Source organism: Gopherus evgoodei, chromosome 3 (assembly GCF_007399415.2).
Source record: "Gopherus evgoodei ecotype Sinaloan lineage chromosome 3, rGopEvg1_v1.p, whole genome shotgun sequence".
NCBI lineage: Eukaryota > Metazoa > Chordata > Testudines > Testudinidae > Gopherus > Gopherus evgoodei.
The window spans coordinates 7,155,719-7,179,684 of record NC_044324.1 but is presented as its reverse complement, the minus strand read 5'-3'; the positions used below and the strand labels follow the sequence as shown (position 1 = coordinate 7,179,684).

The following is a 23,966-nucleotide window of genomic DNA, read 5'->3' as shown; positions in this document are numbered from 1 at the left end:
TCCATCCATCCGTCCCCGTACACGCCCAGTATCCATCCATCTATCCGTCCCCATATGCACCCTGTATCCATCCGTCCCCATATGCACCATCTATCCATCCGTCCATCCCCATACGCACCCTCCATCCATCTATCCATCCATCCGTCTGTCCGTCCCCATACGCACCACCTATCCATCCATCCGTCCCCATACGCACCCTCCATCCATTCATCCATCCGTCTATCCGTCCGTCCGTCCCCATACGCACCATCTATCCATCCGTCCGTCCCCATACGCACCCTCTCTCCATCCATCTGTCCCCATACACATCCACTATCCATCCATTTATTCATCCCCATGTGCACCCTCCATCCATCCATCGATCCATCCATCTGTCCCCATACACACCCTCTATCCATCCGTCCCTATATGCACCCTCCATCCATCCATCCATCCATCTGTCCCCATACACACCCTCTATCCATCCATCCCCATACGCACCCTCTATCCATCCATCCGTCCTCATACGCACCCACCATCCATCCATCCTCATACGCACCCTCTATCCATCCATCCATCCTCATATGCACCCTTTCTCCATCCATCTGTCCCCGTACACACCCACTATCCATCTATCTATCCATCCCCATGTGCACCCTCTATCCATCCGTCCCCATGCGCACCCTCCATCCATCCATCCCCATACACACCCTCTATCCATCCGTCCCCATACGCACCCACCATCCATCCATCCGTCCTCATACGCACCCACCATCCATCCATCCATCCTCATACGCACCCTCTCTCCATCCATCCATCCTCATACGCACCATCTATCTATCCATCTATTCCCATATGCACCTTCTATCCATCCATCCCTATATGCACCCACTATCCATCCATCTGTCCCATACGCACCCTCTATCCATCCCCATATGCACCCACTATCCATCCTTCCCCATACGCATCATCCATCCATCCCCATACACACCCTCTATCAAACCATCCATCTATCCATCCATCCCCATACGCACCCGCTATCCATCCATTGCTCTATGCATCCGTCCCCATAATCACCCGCTGTCCATCCATCTGTCCCCATACGCACCCGCTATCCATCCGTCTGTCCGCATGCGCACCCACTGTCCATCCATCCATCCATCCATCCTCATACGCACCCTCTCTCCATCCATCTGTCCCCGTACACACCCATCCATCCATCCATCCATCCCCATATGCACCCTCTACCCATCTGTCCCCATACGCACTCTCCATCCATCCATCCCCATACGCACCATCTATCCATCCATCCGTCCCCATATGCACCCGCTATCCATCCATTGCTCTATCTTTCTATCCCCACATGCACCGACTATCAATCCATCCGTCCCCATACTCACCCGCTGTCCATCCGTCCGTCCCCATAGGCACCTTCTATCCATCCGTCCGTCCCCATACGCACCTTCTATCCATCCGTCCGTCCCCATACGCACCCTCTATCCATCCGTCCGTCCCCATACGCACCCTCTATCCATCCATCCGTCCCCATACGCACCTTCTATCCATCCATCCGTGCCCATACTCACCCTCTATCCATCCGTCCGTCCCCCTACACACCCTTTCTCCATCCATCCATCTATCCTTCCGTCCCCATAGGTACTTTCTATCCATCCGTCCCCATAAGCACCCGCTATCCATCCATTGCTCCATCTGTCCGTCCCCATATACACCCAGTATCCATCCATCCGTCCCCATACTCACCTGCTATCCATCCATCCGTCCTCATACGCACCCACTATCCATCCATCCCCATATGCACCCACCATCCATCCGTCCCCATCCATCTCGGGGAAGATGCGGCTTCTCTTTAGTCTGTGCTTTGCTGTCCTTTGCTTCACTTCTTTTCCGGTGTCTCTTTTAATTAAAATAAGATAGGATTTAGTGTCTGCAGGAGGAGCCCCTATGTAAGATACTGCACAGCACTCCAGTGAGGGCTGGGCATGGAACCCAGGAGTCCTGACTGCCCGCCCCTTCTGCTCTCACCACCAGACCATCCTTGCTTACCAGCTGTTTCCTGCCTTTCTTTTCTTGCTGTTGACAGTCGGCTCCGGACTCCAGCAGTGGCCCCGCAGGGCAGCCGGCCCCATTTCCCACCGCCCCCCCGATGATGCCTCCACCCTTCGTAAGTTACCTGTACCCAGCACCGCTTACTAACCAAGCCAGCATGACCCAGCCGTCCCAGAGCGCGGCACAAAACGGGAGTTGTTGGCCTGGCTGTGTGGGATGACTGTGCAAAGTTCAGTACACTGGCTGTGTGTGTGCATATGTGTGCGTGCGTGTGCGTGTGTATGCTTGTCTATGTGCGTGCGTGCGTGTGTGTGCTTGTCTGTGTGCGTGCACGCGCACCCTCATTGCTCTCCGTTAGCTCAGACGGGCAGTTTGTCCTGCATTTGCAGGCGAGGGGAGCTGCTGTGGTGCGAAGCCCCCGTGTAGACGTGCTGCGGTGGTGACAAGGAGACATCCTGAGCGAGCTGCACCAGTGGCTGGCGCCAGGCGTCTGCCCGAGTAGCTGCAGTGGTGGGGGAGTCCCTGGTTGGCCAGGGCCAGTCCCTTCAGTAGGGGGCTGCCCTGGGGCCAGGCTGAGCAGCAACATGCACCCTGTGTCTCTTCTTGCTCCTAGATGCCTCCTCCTGGAATCCCCCCTCCCTTCCCCCCCATGGGACTCCCTCCTATCAGGCAGAGACCGCCAGCGATGCCCCCCATGCCCCCTGGCATGATGCCGCCTCTGCTCCCACCCATGGCAGGGCCTCCACCCATAGGACAGGTAAAGCCACTCCCTTTGTCTCTCTCTGTCTGAGTCCAGGCCTCCCATCGAGCCTCCTCTCAGGGTGGAATGTCAATGCAGGGCCATGGATCGCACGTCTGGGATCCATCGTCTGGGAAGCAGGATCTGGGTGGTTGCGGTGCAGGGTGGATTGGGACCCGGGACTCCTGGGTTTTCTCTCCCAGCTCTGGGAGCAGAGTGGGGGCGGGTGGGTAGAGCCGGGGAGGCTGGGAACCAGAACTCCTGGCTTCTATTCCCAGCTCTGGGAGGGGAGTGGGGTCTGGTGGGGTAGAGCCGGGGAGGCTAGGAACCAGAACTCCTGGGTTCTATCCCAGCTCTGGGAGGGGAGTGGGGTCTGGTGGGGTAGAGCTGGGGAGGCTGGGAGCCAGGACTCCTGGGTTCTATCCCAGCTTTGGGAGGGTAGTGAGGTCTGGTGGGGTAGAGCCGGGGAGGCTGGGTGCCAGGACTCCTGGGTTCTATCCCAGCACTGGTCTCATGGGCCTGCGGCTGCAGGTCAGTCCCTTTCCCAGGCTGAAAGAAGTGGAGGAAGTGGCTGAGTAGCATAACTTGGGGGCGGGGGCTGGGCTCTGGCAAGGGCTGGCTGGGCCACGGCTCTCTGCAGCCAAAAGTTTTCTGTTAAACCTCAATGACAAAGATGTTGGGAAAAGCCCCACGTGGACGTAGGTTCAGTGGCCTCATCCCCCGTGACCCTCTGGCCCCGATCCTGTGATTGGAGCCACGCTGCCAGTGTTCCATGGACGCGGGTGGGGATCACAGCGGGGTTCTGAGCTGGAGGCTCCGGCTGTTTCCCCGGCTCCATTGGCCCTGTGCCTGCTGGCTGACGTGCCAGGCTGCCATGCCACCTTTCTGTCCCCTAGATGCCACCCATGGTGCCTCCTATGATGCCAGGGATGCTGATGCCGGGGGTGCCAGCTGGTCCTGTTCCTGGTGTGGTGAGCATCCCTGTAACCTTCCCTTTGTCCAGCCAACCATGCCTAGGCTCTCCACACAGGCCTGGTGGCAGGGGCTGCCCGGGCTGACTTGGGGGTGGAACGTAGAGGCATCTCCATGCCCTTGTCCTGCCCCTCTCCACAGGGACCCCACTGCTCAATCCCTGTTTCCAAAGCAGAGCTCAGCATTAAAATGAGGTGCCACCCTGGGGTGAGGGCGGGGTGCCAGGACTCCTGGGTTCTTTTTCCAGTTCTGCTCCTGATTTGCTCGCTGCAGCATTGGAACAGTTGGGCTGGCCTTGTGCCTCAGTTTCCCCCTTGCAGATGGCTCTGGCTCTGAGCTCCCATGGGTGTTTGTAGAGGGATTCAGGGGGCCCTGGGCGGGGGAGTCTGGTGATGGGTCGGGTCCGAGCCGCAGTCCCCGCGGCTCACGGCCCCGTTTCTCTTTTGGCAGGCGGCTCCTGGGACAGACCCAATTGGCGGTGAGTCCCAGGGTCCATCGCAGCGGGGTGGTCCATAGGGGAGCTGACGAGAGGGGGGCTGGTCCATCCTAGCAGGGGAGGAGGGAGCTGTCTGGAGTTTCTGCAGCCCCTGACGGCTCAGGGAGGAGGGTGAGACATTGCTGCATCCCAGGGGAGCATCTGGGAGTCATGCCCAATCCTGAGGGGAGACCCAGTCCTGTGCTTGATGCTGGGTGCTTAGCCCTGCCAGTCTCTCTTGGGGATCTGTAACCCCCACCTAACAGCCCTCAACCATCCCAGTAACATAGGGCTCTTGTTTTCCAGCTGCTCCGGCTCAGCCAGCACCCACGGTGAGTAGCTCCTCCAAATCAATGCTCAGCAACGCTGCCGCACAGGCTCCCCCCATCTCTAAGGAGCATTCATCCCAGCCTCTTAACCGCTGTGAATAGCAGGGGCTGCGGGTCAGGATTGAGGGGCACCGGCAGAGCTGGTGGGGCAGGGCTGGGGTAGCAGGGGTTGCAGGTCGGGATTGAGGGGCACTGGCAGAGCTGGGGGGGGCAGGGCTAGGGTAGCAGGGGCTGCGATCGGGTTGAGGGCCACTGGCAGAGCTGGGGTGGTGCTCAGGGCTAGGGTAGCAGGGGCTGCGGCTGGGTTGAGGGGCACTGGCAGAGCTGGGGGGGCAGGGCTGGGGTAGCAGGGGCTGCGGCTGGGTTGAGGGGCACTGGCAGAGCTGGGGTGGCGCTCAGGGCTGGGGTAGCAGGGGTTGCAGGTCGGGATTGAGGGGCACCGGCAGAGCTGGGGGGGCAGGGCTGGGGTAGCAGGGGCTGTGGTCAGGTTGAGGGGCACTGGCAGAGCTGGGGTGGTGCTCAGGGCTGGGGTAGCAGGGGTTGCAGGTCGGGATTGAGGGGCACCGGCAGAGCTGGGGGGGCAGGGCTGGGGTAGCAGGGGCTGTGGTCAGGTTGAGGGGCACTGGCAGAGCTGGGGTGGTGCTCAGGGCTGGGGTAGCAGCGGTTGCAGGTCGGGATTGAGGGGCACTGGCAGAGCTGGGGTGGCAGGGTTAGGGTAGCAGGGGCTGCGGCTGGGTTGAGGGGCACTGGCAGAGCTGGGGTGGTGCTCAGGGCTGGGGTAGCAGGGGTTATAGGTCAGGATTGAGGGGCACTGGCAGAGCTGGGGGGGCAGGGCTGGGGTAGCAGGGGCTGTGGTCAGGTTGAGGGGCACTGGCAGAGCTGGGGTGGTGCTCAGGGCTGGGGTAGCAGGGGTTGCAGGTCGGGATTGAGGGTCACTGGCAGAGCTGGGGTGGCAGGGCTAGGGTAGCAGGGGCTGCGGGTCGGGTTGAGGGGCACTGGCAGAGCTGGAGTGGTGCTCAGGGCTGGGGTAGCAGGGGTTGCAGGTCAGGATTGAGGGGCACTGGCAGAGCTGGGGTGGCAGGGCTAGGGTAGCAGGGGCTGCGGGTCGGGTTGAGGGGCACTGGCAGAGCTGGAGTGGTGCTCAGGGCTGGGGTAGCAGGGGTTGCAGGTCGGGATTGAGGGGCACTGGCAGAGCTGGAGTGGTGCTCAGGGCTAGGGTAGCAGGGGCTGCGGGTCGGGTTGAGGGGCACTGGCAGAGCTGGGGGGGGCAGGGCTGGGGTAGCAGGGGTTGCAGGTCGGGATTGAGGGGCACTGGCAGAGCTGGAGTGGTGCTCAGGGCTGGGGTAGCAGGGGTTGCAGGTCGGGATTGAGGGGCACTGGCAGAGCTGGAGTGGTGCTCAGGGCTGGGGTAGCAGGGGTTGCAGGTCGGGATTGAGGGGCACTGGCAGAGCTGGAGTGGTGCTCAGGGCTAGGGTAGCAGGGGCTGCGGTCGGGTTGAGGGTCACTGGCAGAGCTGGGGTGGTGCTCAGGGCTGGGATAGCAAGGGGCTGCGGGTCGGGTTGAGGGGCACTGGCAGAGCTGGGGGGGCAGGGCTGGGGTAGCAGGGGTTGCGGGTCGGGATTGCGGGGCACCAGCAGAGCTCAGAAGAGGAGTTGATTCTTGTCACTTGTGTGCCCACCAGCTCCCGAATCCCATGGTGGCCGCCGTCCGGCAGAGCCTGATGAGCAGCGGCTCCCCCATGCAGGACGCCCCCCACAAGGTAGCATGTTCTGTCTCTTCTCCGTGGCCTGGGCGGGGGTGGCTGGCCAGTGACGCAGGCCTCACAGGTGGGGTGTGTGTCAGGAGTGGCAGAAGCGCCCTACAAGTGGGGGGCCCTGGCCCCTAGTCGTCCGCCCCCCGTTCCGGTGCCCCTGGTGTGTGTGCTCCCAGCCAGATCCCAGTTTAACTCCTGGGGAGGACCTGGGGACAACGGCCAGGAAAAGCCAAACCTCTGCCAAGGGCCCGATCCTGCCACCAGGGGGCACCGCTCCCCACTGAGCACCATGGGGAGGTCATGGCACGTTGCCACGTGCCCCTTATTCCAGTGGGGTGAATTACTGGCGTAATCTGGAGTTTTGCTGCTGGTTGCGGTGGGAGCAGGATCAGGCCCATTGCTGTACAGGGAGGAGGAGGCTGGGGCAGGGGCCCTGGTGGGCTGCATGGCCCTGGGAGCAGGGCCCTGCTGAGCTGTGTGGCCTGGGGAGGGCAGCTGGGGGTAGGAGTGGGGGCAGGGGGACTGGTTGGACCTTCGTGACCTTTCTCTTGCTTGTGGTGCCCAGAAGCCTCCGTGGAGTGAGCACAGGGCCCCAGACGGGCGCGTTTACTACTACAACTGCAGCTCCAAGCAGTCCACCTGGGAGAAGCCGGATGAGCTGAAGTCCAAAGCAGAGGCGAGTTCCTTCAGAGCCTTTCACCCAGCACTGAGATGCAGCCACCTCTGGGGTGGGGCACAGCAGCTGAGTGACAGCTGCCAAGCAGCTGGAAATGTGCGTGTGTGGCCAGGAGTAGATTAGGGAGGCAGAATATAGCATGAGGATTTAGACCTCAGCTGTTGTGAGCTGCTGGCCTGCTCCCCAGGAGTCCTGCCTCCATTCTCAGCCCTGGTATTGTCAGTGCCCTCCCCTAGGATGGGCCCCTGGCTTATGGTGCCCTGCTCTCTCCCTCGCAGCTGCTGCTCTCCCAGTGTCCCTGGAGGGAGTACAAGTCGGACACAGGCAAGTCCTACTACTACAACTCCCAGAGCAAGGAGTCACGCTGGACCAAGCCCCGGGACCTGGACGAGCTGGAGGGTAAAGGGGGCGGGAGCCCAGGGAGCTGGGGAGCAGGACAGCCACACCCTCGGGAGCGTAGGCAGACTGCCCCGTGCCCCAGGCTGATGCTCCTGTCTGGGCTGCAGGGTAACCCCCCTCCCGTGGGCCGGGCTGGGGGTGCAGCCAGTGCCCCCGGGTCTCTGTGCCCCAGCCTGTGAGTGGTCCCAGGCCCCCCAGTGATCACCCCTGCCATGAGGACCTCCAGGCCTCCAAGCCTGGGCTTCCGGGCTCCAGCCCTCCCGCCTCTCCCCTGAGCTCTGCCCAGGAGTCCCACCGCACTAGACTCCTGCTCCGAGATCTCAGGGACCCACTGCCTCCCCAGCAGTCTGTTCAGAACAGGGGGTTGTTAGCCAGCAGGCACAGCCCCCTGTCCTGGGTGCGGCATGGGGAGGCAGAGGAGAAGCCTGAGCTGAGGCTGGCCAGTGCTGGGCTCCACCAGCCGGCTGCTGTGGCTCTGCCATTCTCAGTCTGCTCCTGTGTCGGAGCCCAGCGTTTAGCCCAGCCTCCAGCACCTCTCAGGCCCTCGTCCTGCTGAGCTCTTGCGGCCCTGTCCGACTCCTGGCATTAGGCTCAGCCCCTGGGGCTCCTGGTGCCTGGCCGGATCCTGTGTCGAAGCAGGTCGGTTGCAGCCAGTCCTTAGCTGGCCAGTCGCACCAGCCACGTGCCCAAGGCCCCCTGCTACCACCCTTTGCACCCACCGGGCACAGAGGCAGAGCTTCTCGCAGTGACACGTCCCCACGTTGGGCGCCGGGCGCCGAGTAACGGCCGGGCTCTCTCTTTCCCTCCTTGCAGCACTCATCGACGAGGAGGCTGGGTGAGTGGCTGGCGTCTGCCCCCGGGGCTTGGACCCGTTAGCTCTGACCCAGGGCGGTAAGAGCAGGGCGCCGGCGCCACAGGAGGCCAGAGTGAGGCAGAGCCCTCAGGAATGGAGCCCCCCGGGGAGGGGGCGCTCAGGAACAGGGCCTCCTGGGGGCCAGAGAAGGGGGTGCCCACCGGAAGGCCATGGGTTTCGAGGGCAGGTACCTCCCTCGCTGGGGTTACGTAGGGAGGGCAGAGCAGAGCTCACCCCCCCCAGCATGGGGGCTACAGGGGCCACCCTGCCCCTCATGGGTGCTAGGCCCCACTGAGCCTGGGGGACTGGCCCTCAGGACTCTGCGTGGGCCCCTCTGTCCCCCTCCCCTCTGTGTCTCACTAGATCCAGGCTCCGGCCTTCTCTGCTCTTCCAGGAAGCAGCAGGAGACGCCATCAGCCGCCTCGAGCCCCAGCCTGTCCTCGGCTGCTACCACGGACACAGAGACTGCGGGTGGGGAGGAGCAGGAGACGCCTGCGCTGGGGAGCGCGGCCGAACGCCTGGAGGAAGCAGCCCTGCAGCAGGAGGAAGTGACCAGCAGGTGACGGCGACCTGGGCTGGGAGCTGCGAGCAGGGACCTCGCCCCACATATTGCGGGCGTTTGCTCTCATCGGGGCCAGCTAGCACCAGCATCCGTGGCCAGGCCCACCTGGACGCTCGGCACACTCAGCTCACAGGATACCCCGGGCAGGAGCTGGGACTCGTGGAGCTAGGCCCTGCTCCAGAGAGTGAAACAGAGACAACCGACACCGGCCAGGAGAGAGAATTCCAGCTGAATGCACCCCTGCCAGGGAGCGATGGGGCCCCTGGCCCTTCCCCTGGGATATCCCCCCCGCCGGGGAGCGATTGGGCCCCTGGCCCTTCCCCCGGGATCCCCCCCGCCAAGGAGCGATGGAGCCCCCGGCCCTTCCCCCGGGATCCCCCCTGTTGGGGAGCGACGGGGCCGCCAGCCCTTCCCCCGGGATCCCCCCTGTCGGGGAGCGATTGTTGCTGAGCCAAGTGGGGCGCCCCCTTCCAGCCCAGCCTGTGCCCCTCCCCCGCTCCTCCTGCAGCTCCCTGGGGTGCAGCCCCCAGCGTTTCATGCCATGACTCCTATGTGTTTGTGTTCCCGGCGCAGTGGCGACCCTGGCCGGCGGGAGGAGGAGGAGGAGGGGGGGGCCGGGGAGAGGTGCACCTGCAACTGGAGCACCAAGGATGAGGCCAAGCTGGCCTTTAAGGAGCTGCTGAAGGACAAGGTATGGAGGAGGGAGGCAGGGCTCGGGGACTGGGGCTGGCCAGGGTGTGGGGCCTGTTTGTGGGGGGTTGGGGCTGGCCTGGGGCTGGGGGCTGACCAGGGCGGGGGGCCTGTTTGAGGGGGGCTAGGGCTGGCACGGTCCCAGCTGAGTCCCAGCGTTTGGTGTCAGGGCGTCCCATCCAACACGTCGTGGGAGCTGGCCATGAAGATGATCGTGGACGATCCGCGGTACAGGTAGGGACCAGCCCCACCGCCGGCACCGTCCCTCTTCCTCACTGGCTGCTTGCAGGAGTGCAGCCCCCTGCACGGAGTACCTCTAAGTACTCCCCCCAGCCAGCGCTCCTGCCCCGCTCCCCACAGCGCCCCCAGCAGAGGCTGGGACTGGAGTACCCAGGAGCCCCCTCCAGCCAGCGCCCCCATTCTGCCCTGGACGCTGGCCCCTCAGCAGCAGCCAGTGAGGGCCTCTAACCCAGCCCAGCCCGTCTGGTCTGTGCCCAGTGCCCTGCCCAAGTTGAGCGAGAAGAAGCAAGCCTTCAATGCCTACAAGGCCCAGCGGGAGAAGGAGGAGAAGGAGGAGGCTCGGCTGAGGGCCAAGGAGGCCAAGGAGGAGCTGCAGCGATTCCTGGAGCAGCACGAGCGGATGAGCTCCATCACCCGCTACAGGTGTGGGCGGGCGCCACAGGGAGAGGGGCCAGGCAGGGGCTGGGAGGCTGTGTGGGGAGAGCAGCCAGGCAGGAGTGTCGCATCCTGCCTGTTGAGGGGGTCCCCTGGGGTTATGGGACCTGGCCTTGGGGTACCGGATGGAGGGTCCCAGAGCAGGTGGATGGTTAGGAGAGCACACACACAGCTAACATCATTCAGGATCCAGCCAACCCCTGTGTGCCTCCTCTCCCCAAGCCAGAGAAAGAACCCAGGAGTCCTGGCTCCCAGCCCCCACTCCCCTCCCAGAGCCGGGAGAGGACGCAGGAGTCCTGGCTCCCAGCCCCCCTGCTCTAACCCACCAGCCCCCCCTCCCCTGGTGCCACTTGCTTTAGCCGGAGACCAGCCTTTCCTGGCAGTAGAGATGTGTGAGTCCATTGTGGGCTGTTCGGCAGGGTCTGTGGCCAGCCCGCAGGTGGGGAAGGAGGGAGTGGGGCTGAGAGCAGGTTCCGGGGTCCCCAGTTAGACGGCATGGGGGAGGTGAGTGTCACGGCCAGGTGGGGCCCAGCAGGGCTGGGCTCTCTCCAGGGAGGCTGTTCCGGAAATGACTGAGGGAAGCACTCTCCAGGGACGTGGGGAAGCCCTCCCTGGGACATCTCCCCCGCCCAGAGGGGCCGTTTCACAAGCAGCTGGAGGAGCTCCTGCAAACGTCAGAAATTGCCAACTGCGTCAGTCCTTCCAGGCATCTCCATCGCCTCTGCCCTGAGCCGGCAGGAGGCGGGCTGCCCCTTGCCTGGTCAGTATGCCTGCCTGCCTGCTGGCTGCGCTCTGGCTCTGTCCCTGTCCCCATGGGGAGACGTGTCTTGCTGCATGTCTTCTCTGGGCCCGAGTGCACAGTAACTGCCCACCCCGGCCGTTCCCTTCCCAGGAAAGCTGAGCAGATGTTCGGGGAGCAAGAGGTTTGGGCTGTGGTCCCCGAGCGTGACCGCAAGGAGATCTACGACGACGTGCTGTTCTTCCTGGCCAAGAAGGAGAAGGTAACGGCGGGTCCCAGCTGTGGCGCAGGGCAGCGACGGGCCAGCGTGACCCTGCCCAGTGGCCATGCAGAGCGCTCGGCTGTCACGCTCCAGAACGGTGACGGGCCATTGTGACCCCGCCCGCTGTCTGTGCAGAGCACTCGGCTGTCACAATCCAGAATGGTGTCAGGGCTGGTGTGAACCCGCCCGGTGTCCCTGTGGAGTACTTAGCTGTCACAATCCAGAACGGTGACGGACTGATGTGACCCTGCCTGGCATCGGCACAGAGCCCAGCTGTCCCATAACGGTGTCAGGGTCGATGTGACCCCACCCGCTGTCAGCATGGTGTGCTTGGCTGTCCCACTCCAGAATGGTGTCAGGGCCTGTGTGACCCCTGCCTGGCATTGGCACGGAGTCCAGGCTGTCCCATAACAGTATCAGGGCCTGTGTGACCCCTGCCTGGGATTGGCACGGAGTCCAGGCTGTCCCATAACGGTGTCAGGGCCCGTCTGGTGTCGGCTGTGGAGCCCAGGCTGTCCCGTAACGGTGTCAGGGTCGATGTGACCCCACCCGCTGTCAGCATGGTGTGCTTGGCTGTCCCACTCCAGAATGGTGTCAGGGCCTTTGTGACCCCTGCCTGGCATTGGCACGGAGTCCAGGCTGTCCCATAACAGTATCAGGGCCTGTGTGACCCCGCCTGGTGTCGGTACAGAGTGCAGGCTGTCCCATAACGGTGTCAGGGCCTGTGTGACCCCTGCCTGGTGTCGGCTCAGAGCCCAGGCTGTCCCATAACGGTCTCAGGGCCGGTTTGACCCCATCTGGTGTCGGCCACGGAGCCCAGGCTGTCCCATAACAGTCTCAGGGCCTGTGTGACCCCTGCCTGCTGTTGGCTCGGAGCCCAGGCTGTCCCATAACGGTCTCAGGGCCAGTGTGACCCCATCTGGGATCAGCACGGAGCCCAGGCTGTCCCATAACGGTCTCAGGCCAGTGTGACCCCGTCTGGTGTCGGCCACGGAGCCCAGGCTGTCCCATAACGGTGTCAGGGCCCGTGTGACCCTGCCAGACATTGGTGCGGCACGCCCGACCATCATGCTCCATCCTGATTAAAAACAAATGCTGCACAAAACCCACGTGGCACATACTGATTGGCGTCTAAACTGGCTTGCGGCTCGATCCCAGGGCACCAGTGTAAATGGAATCCTCGTCATCCCCCTACGGGGCCCAGGGCTTTGCAGTGGCTTTGTCAGCGATCTGGGAGAGTGTATAAAATCTGTACAGGAAACATTCGCAGCTGACAGCTGAGTGGGCAGAGCAGGACATATTGATTCAACTGAGTAATCGGCTGCATTGTAAACTGGGCACGTCCAGTGGTTTAACACAGCCAAAGGTCACATCTCTAGGAGCTGGGAGGGTAGGTCACGCTGGTAGGATGGGGCACTGTTTCCTGGCAGACTGAATCCCAAAGGGGCTGAGTCCATGTGGGCAGCAGCTGACAGGCATGTGCGGTGCTGTGGCTCAGAGGGCGAAGCAATGGGTGGACGTCTGAGCAAGAAGACGAAGGGAGATGGTGTCACCTCTGCATGCAGCGCTGGTGAGACTTGAGACCGTGTCTGCATGTGGTGTCCGTACTTCCCAGTGGGAGCTGCCAAACGGGGAAGGGTTCAGAGAAGAGTCACAAGAAGAGGCATGGAAAAGCTGCCTGACAGCGAGGGAGTAAAGACCCTCAGTTTAGTGTATCCCAGAGAAGGCTAAGCAGTGACCTGTTTGCAGCAGGAACGTACTGTGGGGAGCTGTCTGAGAGCTCTGGGCTCCTACGAAGGCAGAACAAGACCCAGGGGCTGGGGCAGACTGGAAATATGGCACAATTTGGGGGGGAATTAACCATAGAACAGCTCACCCAGGCATGGGGGGTGTCACTCAGGAGTCTGTAAATGGAATGTTGTGGCTCAGCCCCTGGCTCTGGGCTGGATGAGGGGTCCTGGGGCGTGATTCTCCAGCCTGACTTACGCAGCTGGCCAGTGTTTCTCAGTCTTTCAGGTCGGGAACCCCTTATTCAAAGTCAAAATGTTCCCCACCCCCTTACGTTTCCTATGGAGTCAGAGTAACCAGTGTGTGTGTGCTGCTGGCGCTCAGCCTGTGCGCTGGATGGGGTGGGGGTCTGCTTCGAAGGGGACAGAGCACTGGAGGGGGAGCAAGATTTCCTTTGCTTTAGGCTATAATCACATTTTCAGCACCTCGTGGCCCCCCAGGGCCCAGCGTGCCACTGGCCTGGATGGTGAGAGCAGTGCTGCTGGCTGGCCTGTCTCCGGTTCAGGGGGAGCATTGCCTGCTGGGGGAGGGGGCCATGGCCTCCGGTGCTATCAGCTTGCACCGCAGTAGCGGCTGCTCTGGGGGAGGCCGTGTGGGGTCGTAGCAGTGGGTGGGAGGCTGGGGGGGGGGCCATGGCAGCAGGCTGGAGGCGTGTGGGGCCATGACAGTGGGTGGGAGGCCGGGGGGGGCATGGCAGCAGGCCAGAGGTGTGTGGGGTCGTAGGAGCGGGTGGGAGGCTGGGGGGGGCCATGGCAGCAGGCCAGAGGCGTGTGGGGCTGTGGCAGTGGGTGGGGAGCCGGGGGGGGCCTATGGCAGCAGGTGGGAGGCTGGGATGGGGCCATGGCAGCGGGTGGGAGGCTGGGGGGGGCCGTGGCAGCAGGCCGGAGGCGTGTGGGGCCGTGGCAGTGGGTGGGAGGCCAGCGGGGGGGGGCCATGGCAGCAGGCTGTAGGTGTGTGGGGTCATGGTAGCGGGCGGGAGGCCGGGTGGGGCCGTGGCAGCGGGTGGGAGGCAGGGGGGCCATGGCAGCGGGTGGGAGGCTGGGGGGGGCCGTGGCAGCAGGCTGGAGGCGTGTGGGGCCATGACAGTGGGTGGGAGGCCGGGGGGGGCATGGCAGCAGGCCAGAGGTGTGTGGGGTCGTAGGAGCGGGTGGGAGGCTGGGGGGGGCCATGGCAGCAGGCCAGAGGCGTGTGGGGCTGTGGCAGTGGGTGGGGAGCCGGGGGGGGCCTATGGCAGCAGGTGGGAGGCTGGGATGGGGCCATGGCAGCGGGTGGGAGGCTGGGGGGGGCCGTGGCAGCAGGCCGGAGGCGTGTGGGGCCGTGGCAGTGGGTGGGAGGCCAGCGGGGGGGGGGCCATGGCAGCAGGCTGTAGGTGTGTGGGGTCATGGTAGCGGGCGGGAGGCCGGGTGGGGCCGTGGCAGCGGGTGGGAGGCAGGGGGGGCCATGGCAGCGGGTGGGAGGCTGGGGGGGGCCGTGGCAGCAGGCCGGAGGCGTGTGGGGCCGTGGCAGTGGGTGGGAGGCCAGCGGGGGGGGGCCATGGCAGCAGGCTGTAGGTGTGTGGGGTCATGGTAGCGGGCGGGAGGCCGGGTGGGGCCGTGGCAGCGGGTGGGAGGCAGGGGGGGCCGTGGCAGCGGGTGGGAGGCTGTGTGGGGCCGTGGCAGCGGGCCAGATGCCTGTGGGGCCGTGGCAGCGGACAGGAGGTGAGGTGAGGCTGTGGCAGCGGGCGGGAGGCAGGGGGGGGCTGTGGCAGCGGGTGGGAGGCAGGGGGGGCCATGGCAGCGGGTGGGAGGCTGTGTGGGGCCGTGGCAGCAGGCCGGAGGCCGTGGCGGGAGGCAGGGGGGGCCATGGCAGCGGGCCAGATGCGTGTGGGGCCGTGGCAGTGGGCGGGAGGCCGGGGGGGGCGTGGCAGCGGGCCGGAGGCGTGTGGGGCCGTGGCAGTGGGTGGGAGGCCAGCGGGGGGGGCCATGGCAGCAGGCCGTAGGTGTGTGGGGTCGTGGTAGCGGGCGGGAGGCCGGGTGGGGCCGTGGCAGCGGGTGGGAGGCAGGGGGGCCGTGGCAGCGGGTGGGAGGCTGTGTGGGGCCGTGGCAGCAGGCCGGAGGCCGTGGGGCCGTGGCAGCGGGCGGGAGGCGGGGGGGCCGTGGCAGCGGGAGGTGAGGTGGGGCCGTGGCAGCGGGCGGGAGGCGGGGGGGGCCGTGGCAGCGGGCCAGATGCGTGTGGGGCCGTGGCAGTGGGCGGGAGGCCGTGGCAGCGGGTGGGGAGTCGGGGCGGGGCCATGTGTCCCGGGCTGGGTCCCTGCGGCGGGGGCGTCTGACGCGGCCCATCTCCTCCGCGCAGGAACACGCCAAGCAGCTGCGCAAGCGGAACATCCAGGCGCTGAAGAACATCCTGGACAGCATGAGCAACGTCAGCTTCCAGACCACCTGGTCCGAGGCCCAGCAGTACCTGATGGACAACCCCACCTTCGCCGAGGACCAGGACCTGCAGAGTGAGGGCAGCCCCGCGCCTCCCCCCGCCCCAAGATAAATGGTACAGGCCAGCCATTGAACCCCCCCGCCCCACCCCAAGATAAATGGTACAAGCCAGCCATTGACCCCCCTGCCCCCACCCCAAGATAAATGGTACAGGCCAGCCATTGCTCCCCCTGCTGCCCCTAAGATAAATGGTACAGGCCAGCCATTGCCACCCTCCCATGCCCCTAAGATAAATGGTACAGGCCAGCCATTCCCCCTCGCCAAGCTAAATGGTACAAGCCAGCCATTGCCCGCCCCCCATCCCTACCCTAAGATACATGGTACAGGCTAGCCATTGCCCCTCTGGCCCCCACCCCCAGATAAATGGTACAGGCCAGCCATTGCTCCCCCTGCTGCCCCTAAGAAAAATGGTACAAGCCAGCCATTGCCCCCTGCTCCCACCCTAAAATAAATGGTACAAGCCAGCCATTCCCGTCCCCACCTCAAGATAAATGGTACAAGCCAGCCATTGCCCCCACCCTAAGATAAATGGCACAGGCCAATCATGCCCACCTTGCCTCAAGATAAATGGTACAGGCCAGATATTGCCCCCCCCACAGAACACAAGATCAATGGTATGGGCCAGCCACTCCCCTGGCCCCATAAATAGTACAGGCCAGCCACACCCTTTTTCCCAGAAAGGTGCCATCTGGTTGCACCTATCTCCCTAGTCTCGGGCCCCTTCCAACAGATGTGCTCCAAGGACCCCCACTGTCTATCCAAGATGGTACATTCCAAGGGGATTGAGAGTCAGGACTTCTGCACCCCAGTGTCTAATCATTACAGGGTCTGCTCCCCTCCCAGCAATGTGGATAGAACCCAGGAGTCCTGGTGCCCAGCTTCCACCACCCCCTGCTGTAACCCCCCAGACTTCACTGCCCACCCAGAGCTGGGGCAGACCCAGGTATCCTGGATCTCTCCTGCTCTACCTCACGGGACCCGCTCCCCTTCTAGGGGCAGGGTGGAACATAGGAGTCCCAGCCCCCCCTGCTGTAACCCACCAGACTTCACTGCCCACCCAGAGCTGGGGCAGACCCAGGTATCCTGGATCTCTCCTGCGCTACCTCACGGGACCCGCTCCCCTTCTAGGGGCAGGGTGGAACGTAGGAGTCCCAGACCCCCTGCTGTAACCCACCAGACCTCACTGCCCACCCAGAGCTGGGGCAGACCCAGGTATCCTGGATCTCTCCTGCTCTACCTCACGGGACCCGCTCCCCTTCTAGGGGCAGGGTGGAACGTAGGAGTCCCAGCCCCCCCTGCTGTAACCCACCAGACCTCACTGCCCACCCAGAGCTGGGGTAGAACCCAGGTATCCTGGATCTCTCCTGCTCTACCTCACGGGACCCGCTCCCCTTCTAGGGGCAGGGTGGAACGTAGGAGTCCCAGCCCCCCCTGCTGTAACCCACCAGACCTCACTGCCCACCCAGAGCTGGGGCAGACCCAGGTATCCTGGATCTCTCCTGCTCTACCTCACGGGACCCGCTCCCCTTCTAGGGGCAGGGTGGAACGTAGGAGTCCCAGCCCCCCCTGCTGTAACCCCCCAGACCTCACTGCCCACCCAGAGCTGGGGTAGAACCCAAGGGTCTTGGCCACCAGACCTGCCTGTTGTAACTCACTGGGCCCCTCCCGTTCTAGGGCCAGGGGTAGAACCTGGTGTTTAGCCCCGCTGGCCCTAACCCAGTGAACCTCCCTCCCGTCCCCGAGCCAGGGCTAGAACCAGAGGCCTTGCTCCCAGCCCCTGCTCTGTAACCATGGGAGATCCCTCTAGACGAGGGGCAAAGCGTTGTTCTTGTATCCCACTGGCTCTGCTCCCTGGTCCCATGCTCCCCCAGCTCCTTCCTGCCCTACCCCACCCAGTGCCATCTCTCCCCGCTCATCCCCCCCGCGCCTCTTGCAGACATGGACAAGGAGGATGCACTGATCTGCTTCGAGGAGCACATCCGCACGCTGGAGAAGGAGGAGGAGGAAGAGAAGGAGAAGACAAGGCTGCGTGAGAGGCGCCAGCAGCGGAAGAACAGAGAGGCCTTCCAGGTATCTGTGCCTTGGGGTCTGGAAGAGGTGGTGATGCCCTAGCAGGGGGTGACGTCTCTGGGTCTGGGCTCGGCAGAGCAGGCAGCCTGTAGGTCTAGCTGGAGGCTGCCTGCCCCTTTTGGGGGGGCATCAAGGACTTGGCAGAAGCAAGGGTGGCCGGGAGGAGGTCAGGCTGCTGGGCTGGGAGGAGGGTGTATCTGGAGGGAGCTTGGTGTCTGGTCACTATTAGCTGTAACCCTTCCATGCCCAGTGCAGGGTGGTCATTGCACATCAGTAGGGTTTAAAGAGCTCAGTGGTTGGCCCCTGCTCACTGGAATGCCTCTTCCTGTAGTTGTTCCAGTAGTTCTGGTTTGGGCAGCTTCTCCCCTTCCTGTCGTCCTTCCCCCTGGCTCTGGCTGCGATGGCCACGGGGTCAGGTGCCTGGGCAGGACGGCAGAATGTGACTGTTCTGCTCTGCAGGACGTCTAGGTTCTATTCCTGACTCCGTGCCAGGCTGTGGGGTGGATCGCTCTGGGCTCAGTTCTGCAGCTTGGAAGTCAGAGGGAGTTTGGGACTGGGGCTGCAGCCGGAGGCAGATCAGTCCCTGTCATGGAGTGTGGGGGGGTCAGGGCCCTTCATCCCCCACTTCCTGTGATTCTCCAGGACTCTCAGCCAGGCAGTAAAATGGAGGGTTTATTAGATGACAGGACACAGTCCCAAGCAGGGCTTGTAGGTACAACCAGGACCCCTCAGCTGGGTCCCTCTGGGGGGCAAGGAGCTTAGACCCCAGACTTGGAGTTCCTACCTCTTCCCAGCCAGCCCCAAACTGAAACCAGAAACCCCTCCAGCAGGCTCTCCCCCTTTGTCCAGTTCGCAGGCAAAGGTGTTGACTTGCCCCACCCCCCTACCGGCTGAGTTTACAGGCTCAGGTACGGTCCCTCACCTAAAGTCATGCTCTGCTCTTCCCTCCCCCATGCAGACAGTCCCAGGTCAATCCAACCCGCTCCCTACTGCGTCACAGTGCCCTTCCCTCCCTGTCCCTGAGTGAGCAATGGCCAGGGCCAGCTTGACCCCGATTCCCTGAAATTGGGCCCCGCGCCTAAGGGGGCTCTGCTTCTGGGGTCTTCAACGGCATTTTGGCAGCAGGGGGTCCACTCTGGGGTCTTTGGTGGCATTTTGGCAGTAGAGGGTCCTTCGGTGCCATGGAAGACCCGGAGTGGACCCCCCCCACCTGCTGCCGAAGCTCCCGGACTGCCACCGAGCGTTCCAGTCCGGCCCCAAGGGTCATAAAGCCGGCCCCGTCCAGGGCACTAAGGGAAGGTGAGGTGACCATCCCCGCACAGGCCTATGGGGCCCTTAGCTCTCATTCCCCAGGTGGCCGCCAGGGCTGCCCTGCAGCCCGCAGAGCACGTGGCGCCTGGTCACTGCCTCTGCTCCTAGGGAGGGGCTCCGGGAGCTTTGTAGCCCAGACCCATCTGCACTTCAGGTCTGTACATACAGTGTAGGCCAACCTAGCTGCGTGGCTCAGGGCGGTGGAAGATGCCCACCCCGAGAGCCGTAGTTAGGCCAATAGACCCCTGGGCAGGCAGCGCTAGGCCAGTTGGAGAACTCATCCCTCGTCCTAGTTACTGGCTCTCGAGGGTGCAGATTTACTGTGGCGCCAGCCCCCTCTGCAGCGAGTGTCTGCATGACGGGCCTGGCTGCAGCGCTTGGAGCCCACATGGCACCTCGCCCAAGCTTCCTGAGGTAGCACAGGACTAGAACCCAGGTCTCCTGAGTCCCAGCCTCCCTCTCGACTCCTGTCCTTATTTGCCACATCCCTGCAGTGACCCAGCCCTGCTGCCTGCAGAAAACCATCCGCCAGCGAGCGCCTGCCAAGCAGGACCAGCGCTAGGGGTTTTAGCGCCCTAGGCGCACGGCAATTTCGCCGCCCCACACGCCGGTCCCGCAGCTCCGCTGGAGCTGCCGCAGTCGTTCCTGCGGGAGGTCCACCGGAGCCGCGCAAGCAGCCAACTGTCCGCAGGCACCACTGCTGCTGCCCCCTCCAGCAAAATGCCGCCCACCAGCGCCTAAATGGAAGCGCCGGCCCTGCTGCCAAGAGCAGCTGAACCCCCCTTTGGGCAGAGTGACCACCTCTGCAGAAGAGCATCTGGGAGGATCCAGCTGTTACCCCAGCCTGGGTGCCTGGAGCTGCTATCCAGGGAGAGGCCAGCAGGGGGCAGCAGCTACCTAAGACCTCTTCCTAAGGCAAAGCCACCCAGCATGTCACCAGCTGATGCTGCAGTTTGCTCTGTGTTAGGGGCACGATCACATGTGGTGGCGAGGCTGGGCCGGGGCCCGATGCTCGTTCTCTTTCCATGGCAGCACAGATGGGCTGTGGCCTGACTCCTTCTCTCTGTGGCCCAGGGCTCTCTCATTTTTATTATAATTGGAGATAAACCTATCTCCTAGAGCTGGAAGGGACCTCAAAAGGTCATTGAGTCCAGCCCCCTGCCTTCGCTAGCAGGACCAAGTACCAATTTTTGCCCCAGATCCCTAAGTGGCCCCCTCAAGGATTGAGCTCACAACCCTGGGTTTAGCAGGCCAATGCTCAAACCACTGAGCTGTCCATGCCCCCTCTCTCTCTTTTTCTCTGGCCGTGGCCCAGGGTTCTCTCTCCACAGAGAGAATTGAAATTGGAAAAGGTTCAGTCAGAAAAGGGCAACAAGAATGATGAGGTGGATGGAACGGCTGCCATATGAGGAGAGATTAATAAGACTGGGACTTTTCAGCTTGGAAACAAGACGACTAAGGGGGGGATCTGACAGAGGTCTGTAAAATCATGACTGGTGTGGAGAAAGTGAATCAGGAAGTGTTATTTATTCCTCATAACTCAAGAACTAGGGGTCACCAAATGAAATGAATAGGCAGCAGGTTTAAAACAAAGAAAAGGAAGTATTTCTTCACACAACGCACAATCACCTGTGGAACTCCTTGCCAGAGGATGTTGTGATGGCCAAGACTGTAACAGGGTTCAGAAAAGAACTAGCTAAGTTCGCGAAGGATGGGTCCATCAATGGCTACTAGCCAGGCTGGGCAGGGATGCTGTCCCTCGTCTCTGTTTGCCAGAAGCTGGGAATGGGCGACGGAGATAGATCACTTGACAATTCTGTTCATTCCCTCTGGGACCCCTGGCACTGGCCGCTGTCCGAAGACAGGACTCCGGCCTAGGTGGCCCCAGTAGGCTGTGCTGATGATCTGTTTCACAGTGCAGAGGGGTCGTGTGATCCGTGCCGCTCCCCCTGCTGTTTGGAGGGGCTGCGCGGGGCGGGGCTCTGCTGTCCCCCGGGGCGCAGGTGTGTTCGGGGGAGGGGCTGATCTCCAAGTTCTCTCTCGCTCTATCGTAGAATAACAGGCTGCTTCTTGCCCAGGCCTTTCTGGATGAGCTGCACGACAAGGGGCAGCTGCACTCCATGTCCACCTGGATGGAGCTGTACCCCTCACTCAGCGCCGACGCCCGCTTTGCCAACATGCTGGGCCAGCCTGGTAAGGAGCGGCGTAGCCGCGGGGGTCGGGGGGTGCGGGACCATGGGGGAGAGCCGGAGCCTGGCATGGAGCCCCTGGGGGGCGCGTTAAAGGGCCAGCCGTGGCTGTGGCAGGAGCCCAAAAGAGGTGGAACTCCTGCTCCTGGGTAGAGCCAGGGGGGCCCAGTGGGGTGGGTTCCTGGGGGATGGGTAGCGTCCCCCCCCATTACAGCTGGGAAAGCACAGAGAGGAGAAGGGACTCACTCGAGGGGGCAGAGGCTGTGATGCTGAAGCAGAGCTGAGGGGGCTGAGCACCAGGCATCCCTGGGTTCCAATCCCCGCCCTGGCCAAGTCTCCTTCCTGCAGCTCCCCACTGGGGCCTAGTGAGCTGCCACTCGCCTCTGGGGTCTCATTTGACAGTGTTCAGTGAGGGGACTGGAGAATAGACTAGGGGTAAGGGCTGGGAGCCAGGAGTCCTGGGTTCTGTGCCCTGCCCTGGTCTGGGAGGGGAGCTGTGGTTAGAGCAGGGGGCTGGGAGCCAGGAGTCCTGGGTTCTGTGCCCTGCCCTGGTCTGGGAGGGGAGCTGTGGTTAGAGCAGGGGGCTGGGAGCCAGGAGTCCTGGGTTCTGTGCCCTGCCCTGGTCTGGGAGGGGAGCTGTGGTTAGAGCAGGGGGCTGGGAGCCAGGAGTCCTGGGTTCTGTGCCCTGTTCTGGGAGGAGAGTTGTGTCTAGTGGTTAGAGCAGGGGGTTGGGAGCCAGGGCTCAGGGATTCTGTGCCCTGCTCTAGGAGGGGAGTGGGGGCTAGTGGTTAGAGCAGGGGCTGTGAGGAGAGTCATATCTGGTGGTTAGAGCAAGAGGGGCTGGGTGCCAGGACTCCCGGGTTCTGTGCTGTGCTCTGGGAGGGGAGTGGGGGCTAGTGGTTAGAGCAGGGGGGCTGAGAGCCAGGAGCCCTGGATTCTGTTGCTCACTCGTGCTGTGACCGCCGTCTGCAGTACCTGCCTGCCTGAGGTGGGGTATTAATTAAGAAGCATAGTGTGCTGGGGGCTTCTCTGGAGCCCAGCGGCCTCCCCGTCCTGGTGCCACACTGGGTGTCCTGGCAGGGCCTGTAACGCCGCCCCCTCTGCTCAGGCTCCACCCCCCTGGACTTGTTTAAATTCTACGTGGAGGATCTCAAGGCTCGTTTCCATGACGAGAAGAAGATCATCAAGGACATCTTAAAGGTGAGGGCATGCAGCTGCCTCTGCCCGTGGGGTTTGGGGTCCTGTCTGACCAGCTTCCCCAGCCCCCGATTGTCGTGCTGTGTGGAGAGGGCCTGGGAATGGCACGGCCCCTCTGCCCGGCCTCGTGTGCCCAGCCTGACAGGGTCCTGTTCTCTCTGCAGGTGCACTTCACCTTGCGGACGAAGTGTGAAGCCAGTGCCCCAAGCCATAGGCTAATCCAGGCCGCAATCCAGCTCTGCTCATTTCAGTCTGTCTCTCTAAAACTCCCATGTTTTGCATTGGATGTGGGCCTGTTCTTTGCATCCCGTCCTAAACAGCTGCCATGCCCCACCCCAGAGATGGCTGCATTTCAGGGCTAGGGAGAAGTGAACCCTCTTTATGTACCACACTGTATGTGCAGGAGGATGGGGACTCCCCCATGACCTCCTGCCCTCGCCCAGTTCTGGGCACAGCCGCTGCTGGGCCTGGGGGATGGGATGAGACGCGTGTGACCCTGCCTCTGTCCTGGCAGGATCGCGGCTTCAGCGTGGAGGTGACCACAACCTTCGAGGACTTCGCTCACGTGATCAGCTTTGACAAGAGGGCAGCCACGCTGGACACGGGCAACATCAAACTCACCTTTAATAGTGTAGGTGGGGCGGGGCGGGGTGGGGCCGAGCAGGGCCTGGCCCCCAACCCACGGCATTAACCCCTTGTGTCTCCCACAGCTGCTGGAGAAGGCTGAGGCGCGGGAGCGGGAGCGGGAGAAGGAGGAAGTGCGCAAGCTGCGCCGCCGGGAAGCAGCCTTCAAGAGCATGCTGAAGCAGGCAGCCCCAGCCCTGGAGCCAGGCTCCTCCTGGGCCGAGGTATCAGGGGAATCTGGCCCCTGGGCAACATCACTCGCCAGGCTGAGCCCCTCACCCCGGCGTCACTCGCCAGGCCGGGCCCCTTCCCACCCTCACCCGGTGTCACTCGCCAGGCCGGGCCCCTTCCCACCCTCACCCGGTGTCACTCGCCAGGCTGAGCCCTTCACCACCCTCACCCGGCGTCACTCGCCAGGCTGAGCCCCTCCCCACCCTCACCCGGCGTCACTCGCCAGGCCGGGCCCCTCCCCACCCTCACCCGGTGTCACTCGCCAGGCCGGGCCCCTCCCCACCCTCACCCGGCGTCACTCGCCAGGCCGGGCCCCTCCCCACCCTCACCCCGGTGTCACTCGCCAGGCCGGGCCCCTCCCCACCCTCACCCGGTGTCACTCGCCAGGCCGGGCCCCTCCCCACCCTCACCCGGTGTCACTCGCCAGGCCGGGCCCCTCCCCACCCTCACCCGGCGTCACTCGCCAGGCCGGGCCCCTCCCCACCCTCACCCGGCGTCACTCGCCAGGCCAGGCCCCTCCCCACCCTCACCCCGGTGTCACTCGCCAGGCCAGGCCCCACCCCACCCTCACCCGGTGTCACTCGCCAGGCTGAGCCCCACCCCACCCTCACCCGGTGTCACTCGCCAGGCCAGGCCCCACCCCACCCTCACCCGGCGTCACTCGCCAGGCCGGGCCCCTTCCCACCCTCACCCGGCGTCACTCGCCAGGCCGGGCCCTCCCCACCCTCACCCGGCGTCACTCGCCAGGCCGGGCCCCTTCCCACCCTCACCCGGTGTCACTCGCCAGGCCGGGCCCCTCCCCACCCTCACCCGGTGTCACTCGCCAGGCTGAGCCCCTCACCCCGGCGTCACTCGCCAGGCCGGGCCCCTCCCCACCCTCACCCGGCGTCACTCACCAGACCGGGCCCCTCACCACCC

The 23,966-nt window shown here is 63.6% G+C and overlaps 1 protein-coding gene across 7 annotated transcripts in view; it reads left to right on the top strand.

Annotated features, from left to right (window-relative positions):
* PRPF40B (pre-mRNA processing factor 40 homolog B) overlaps nt 1-23,966 on the top strand; it is a 37,327-nt gene that overhangs the window by 5,347 nt on the left and 8,014 nt on the right. For 3 of the 7 annotated variants that reach the window (XM_030554875.1, XM_030554880.1, XM_030554879.1), the window contains exons 2-21: nt 2,081-2,161; nt 2,660-2,803; nt 3,682-3,756; nt 4,208-4,235; nt 4,539-4,564; nt 6,243-6,320; nt 6,880-6,990; nt 7,269-7,389; nt 8,203-8,224; nt 8,637-8,801; nt 9,378-9,495; nt 9,664-9,728; nt 9,993-10,157; nt 11,062-11,170; nt 15,290-15,440; nt 17,363-17,496; nt 20,862-21,000; nt 22,105-22,196; nt 22,708-22,824; nt 22,904-23,041. In XM_030554875.1, the coding sequence (XP_030410735.1) occupies nt 2,081-2,161; nt 2,660-2,803; nt 3,682-3,756; nt 4,208-4,235; nt 4,539-4,564; nt 6,243-6,320; nt 6,880-6,990; nt 7,269-7,389; nt 8,203-8,224; nt 8,637-8,801; nt 9,378-9,495; nt 9,664-9,728; nt 9,993-10,157; nt 11,062-11,170; nt 15,290-15,440; nt 17,363-17,496; nt 20,862-21,000; nt 22,105-22,196; nt 22,708-22,824; nt 22,904-23,041 (2,079 nt within the window). Of the gene's footprint in view, nt 1-2,080; nt 2,162-2,659; nt 2,804-3,681; nt 3,757-4,207; nt 4,236-4,538; nt 4,565-6,242; nt 6,321-6,879; nt 6,991-7,268; nt 7,390-8,202; nt 8,225-8,636; nt 8,802-9,377; nt 9,496-9,663; nt 9,729-9,992; nt 10,158-11,061; nt 11,171-15,289; nt 15,441-17,362; nt 17,497-20,861; nt 21,001-22,104; nt 22,197-22,707; nt 22,825-22,903; nt 23,042-23,966 lie in introns of those variants that run through there. The other 4 variants (XM_030554876.1, XM_030554881.1, XM_030554877.1 and 1 more) reach the window with 3 other exon arrangements.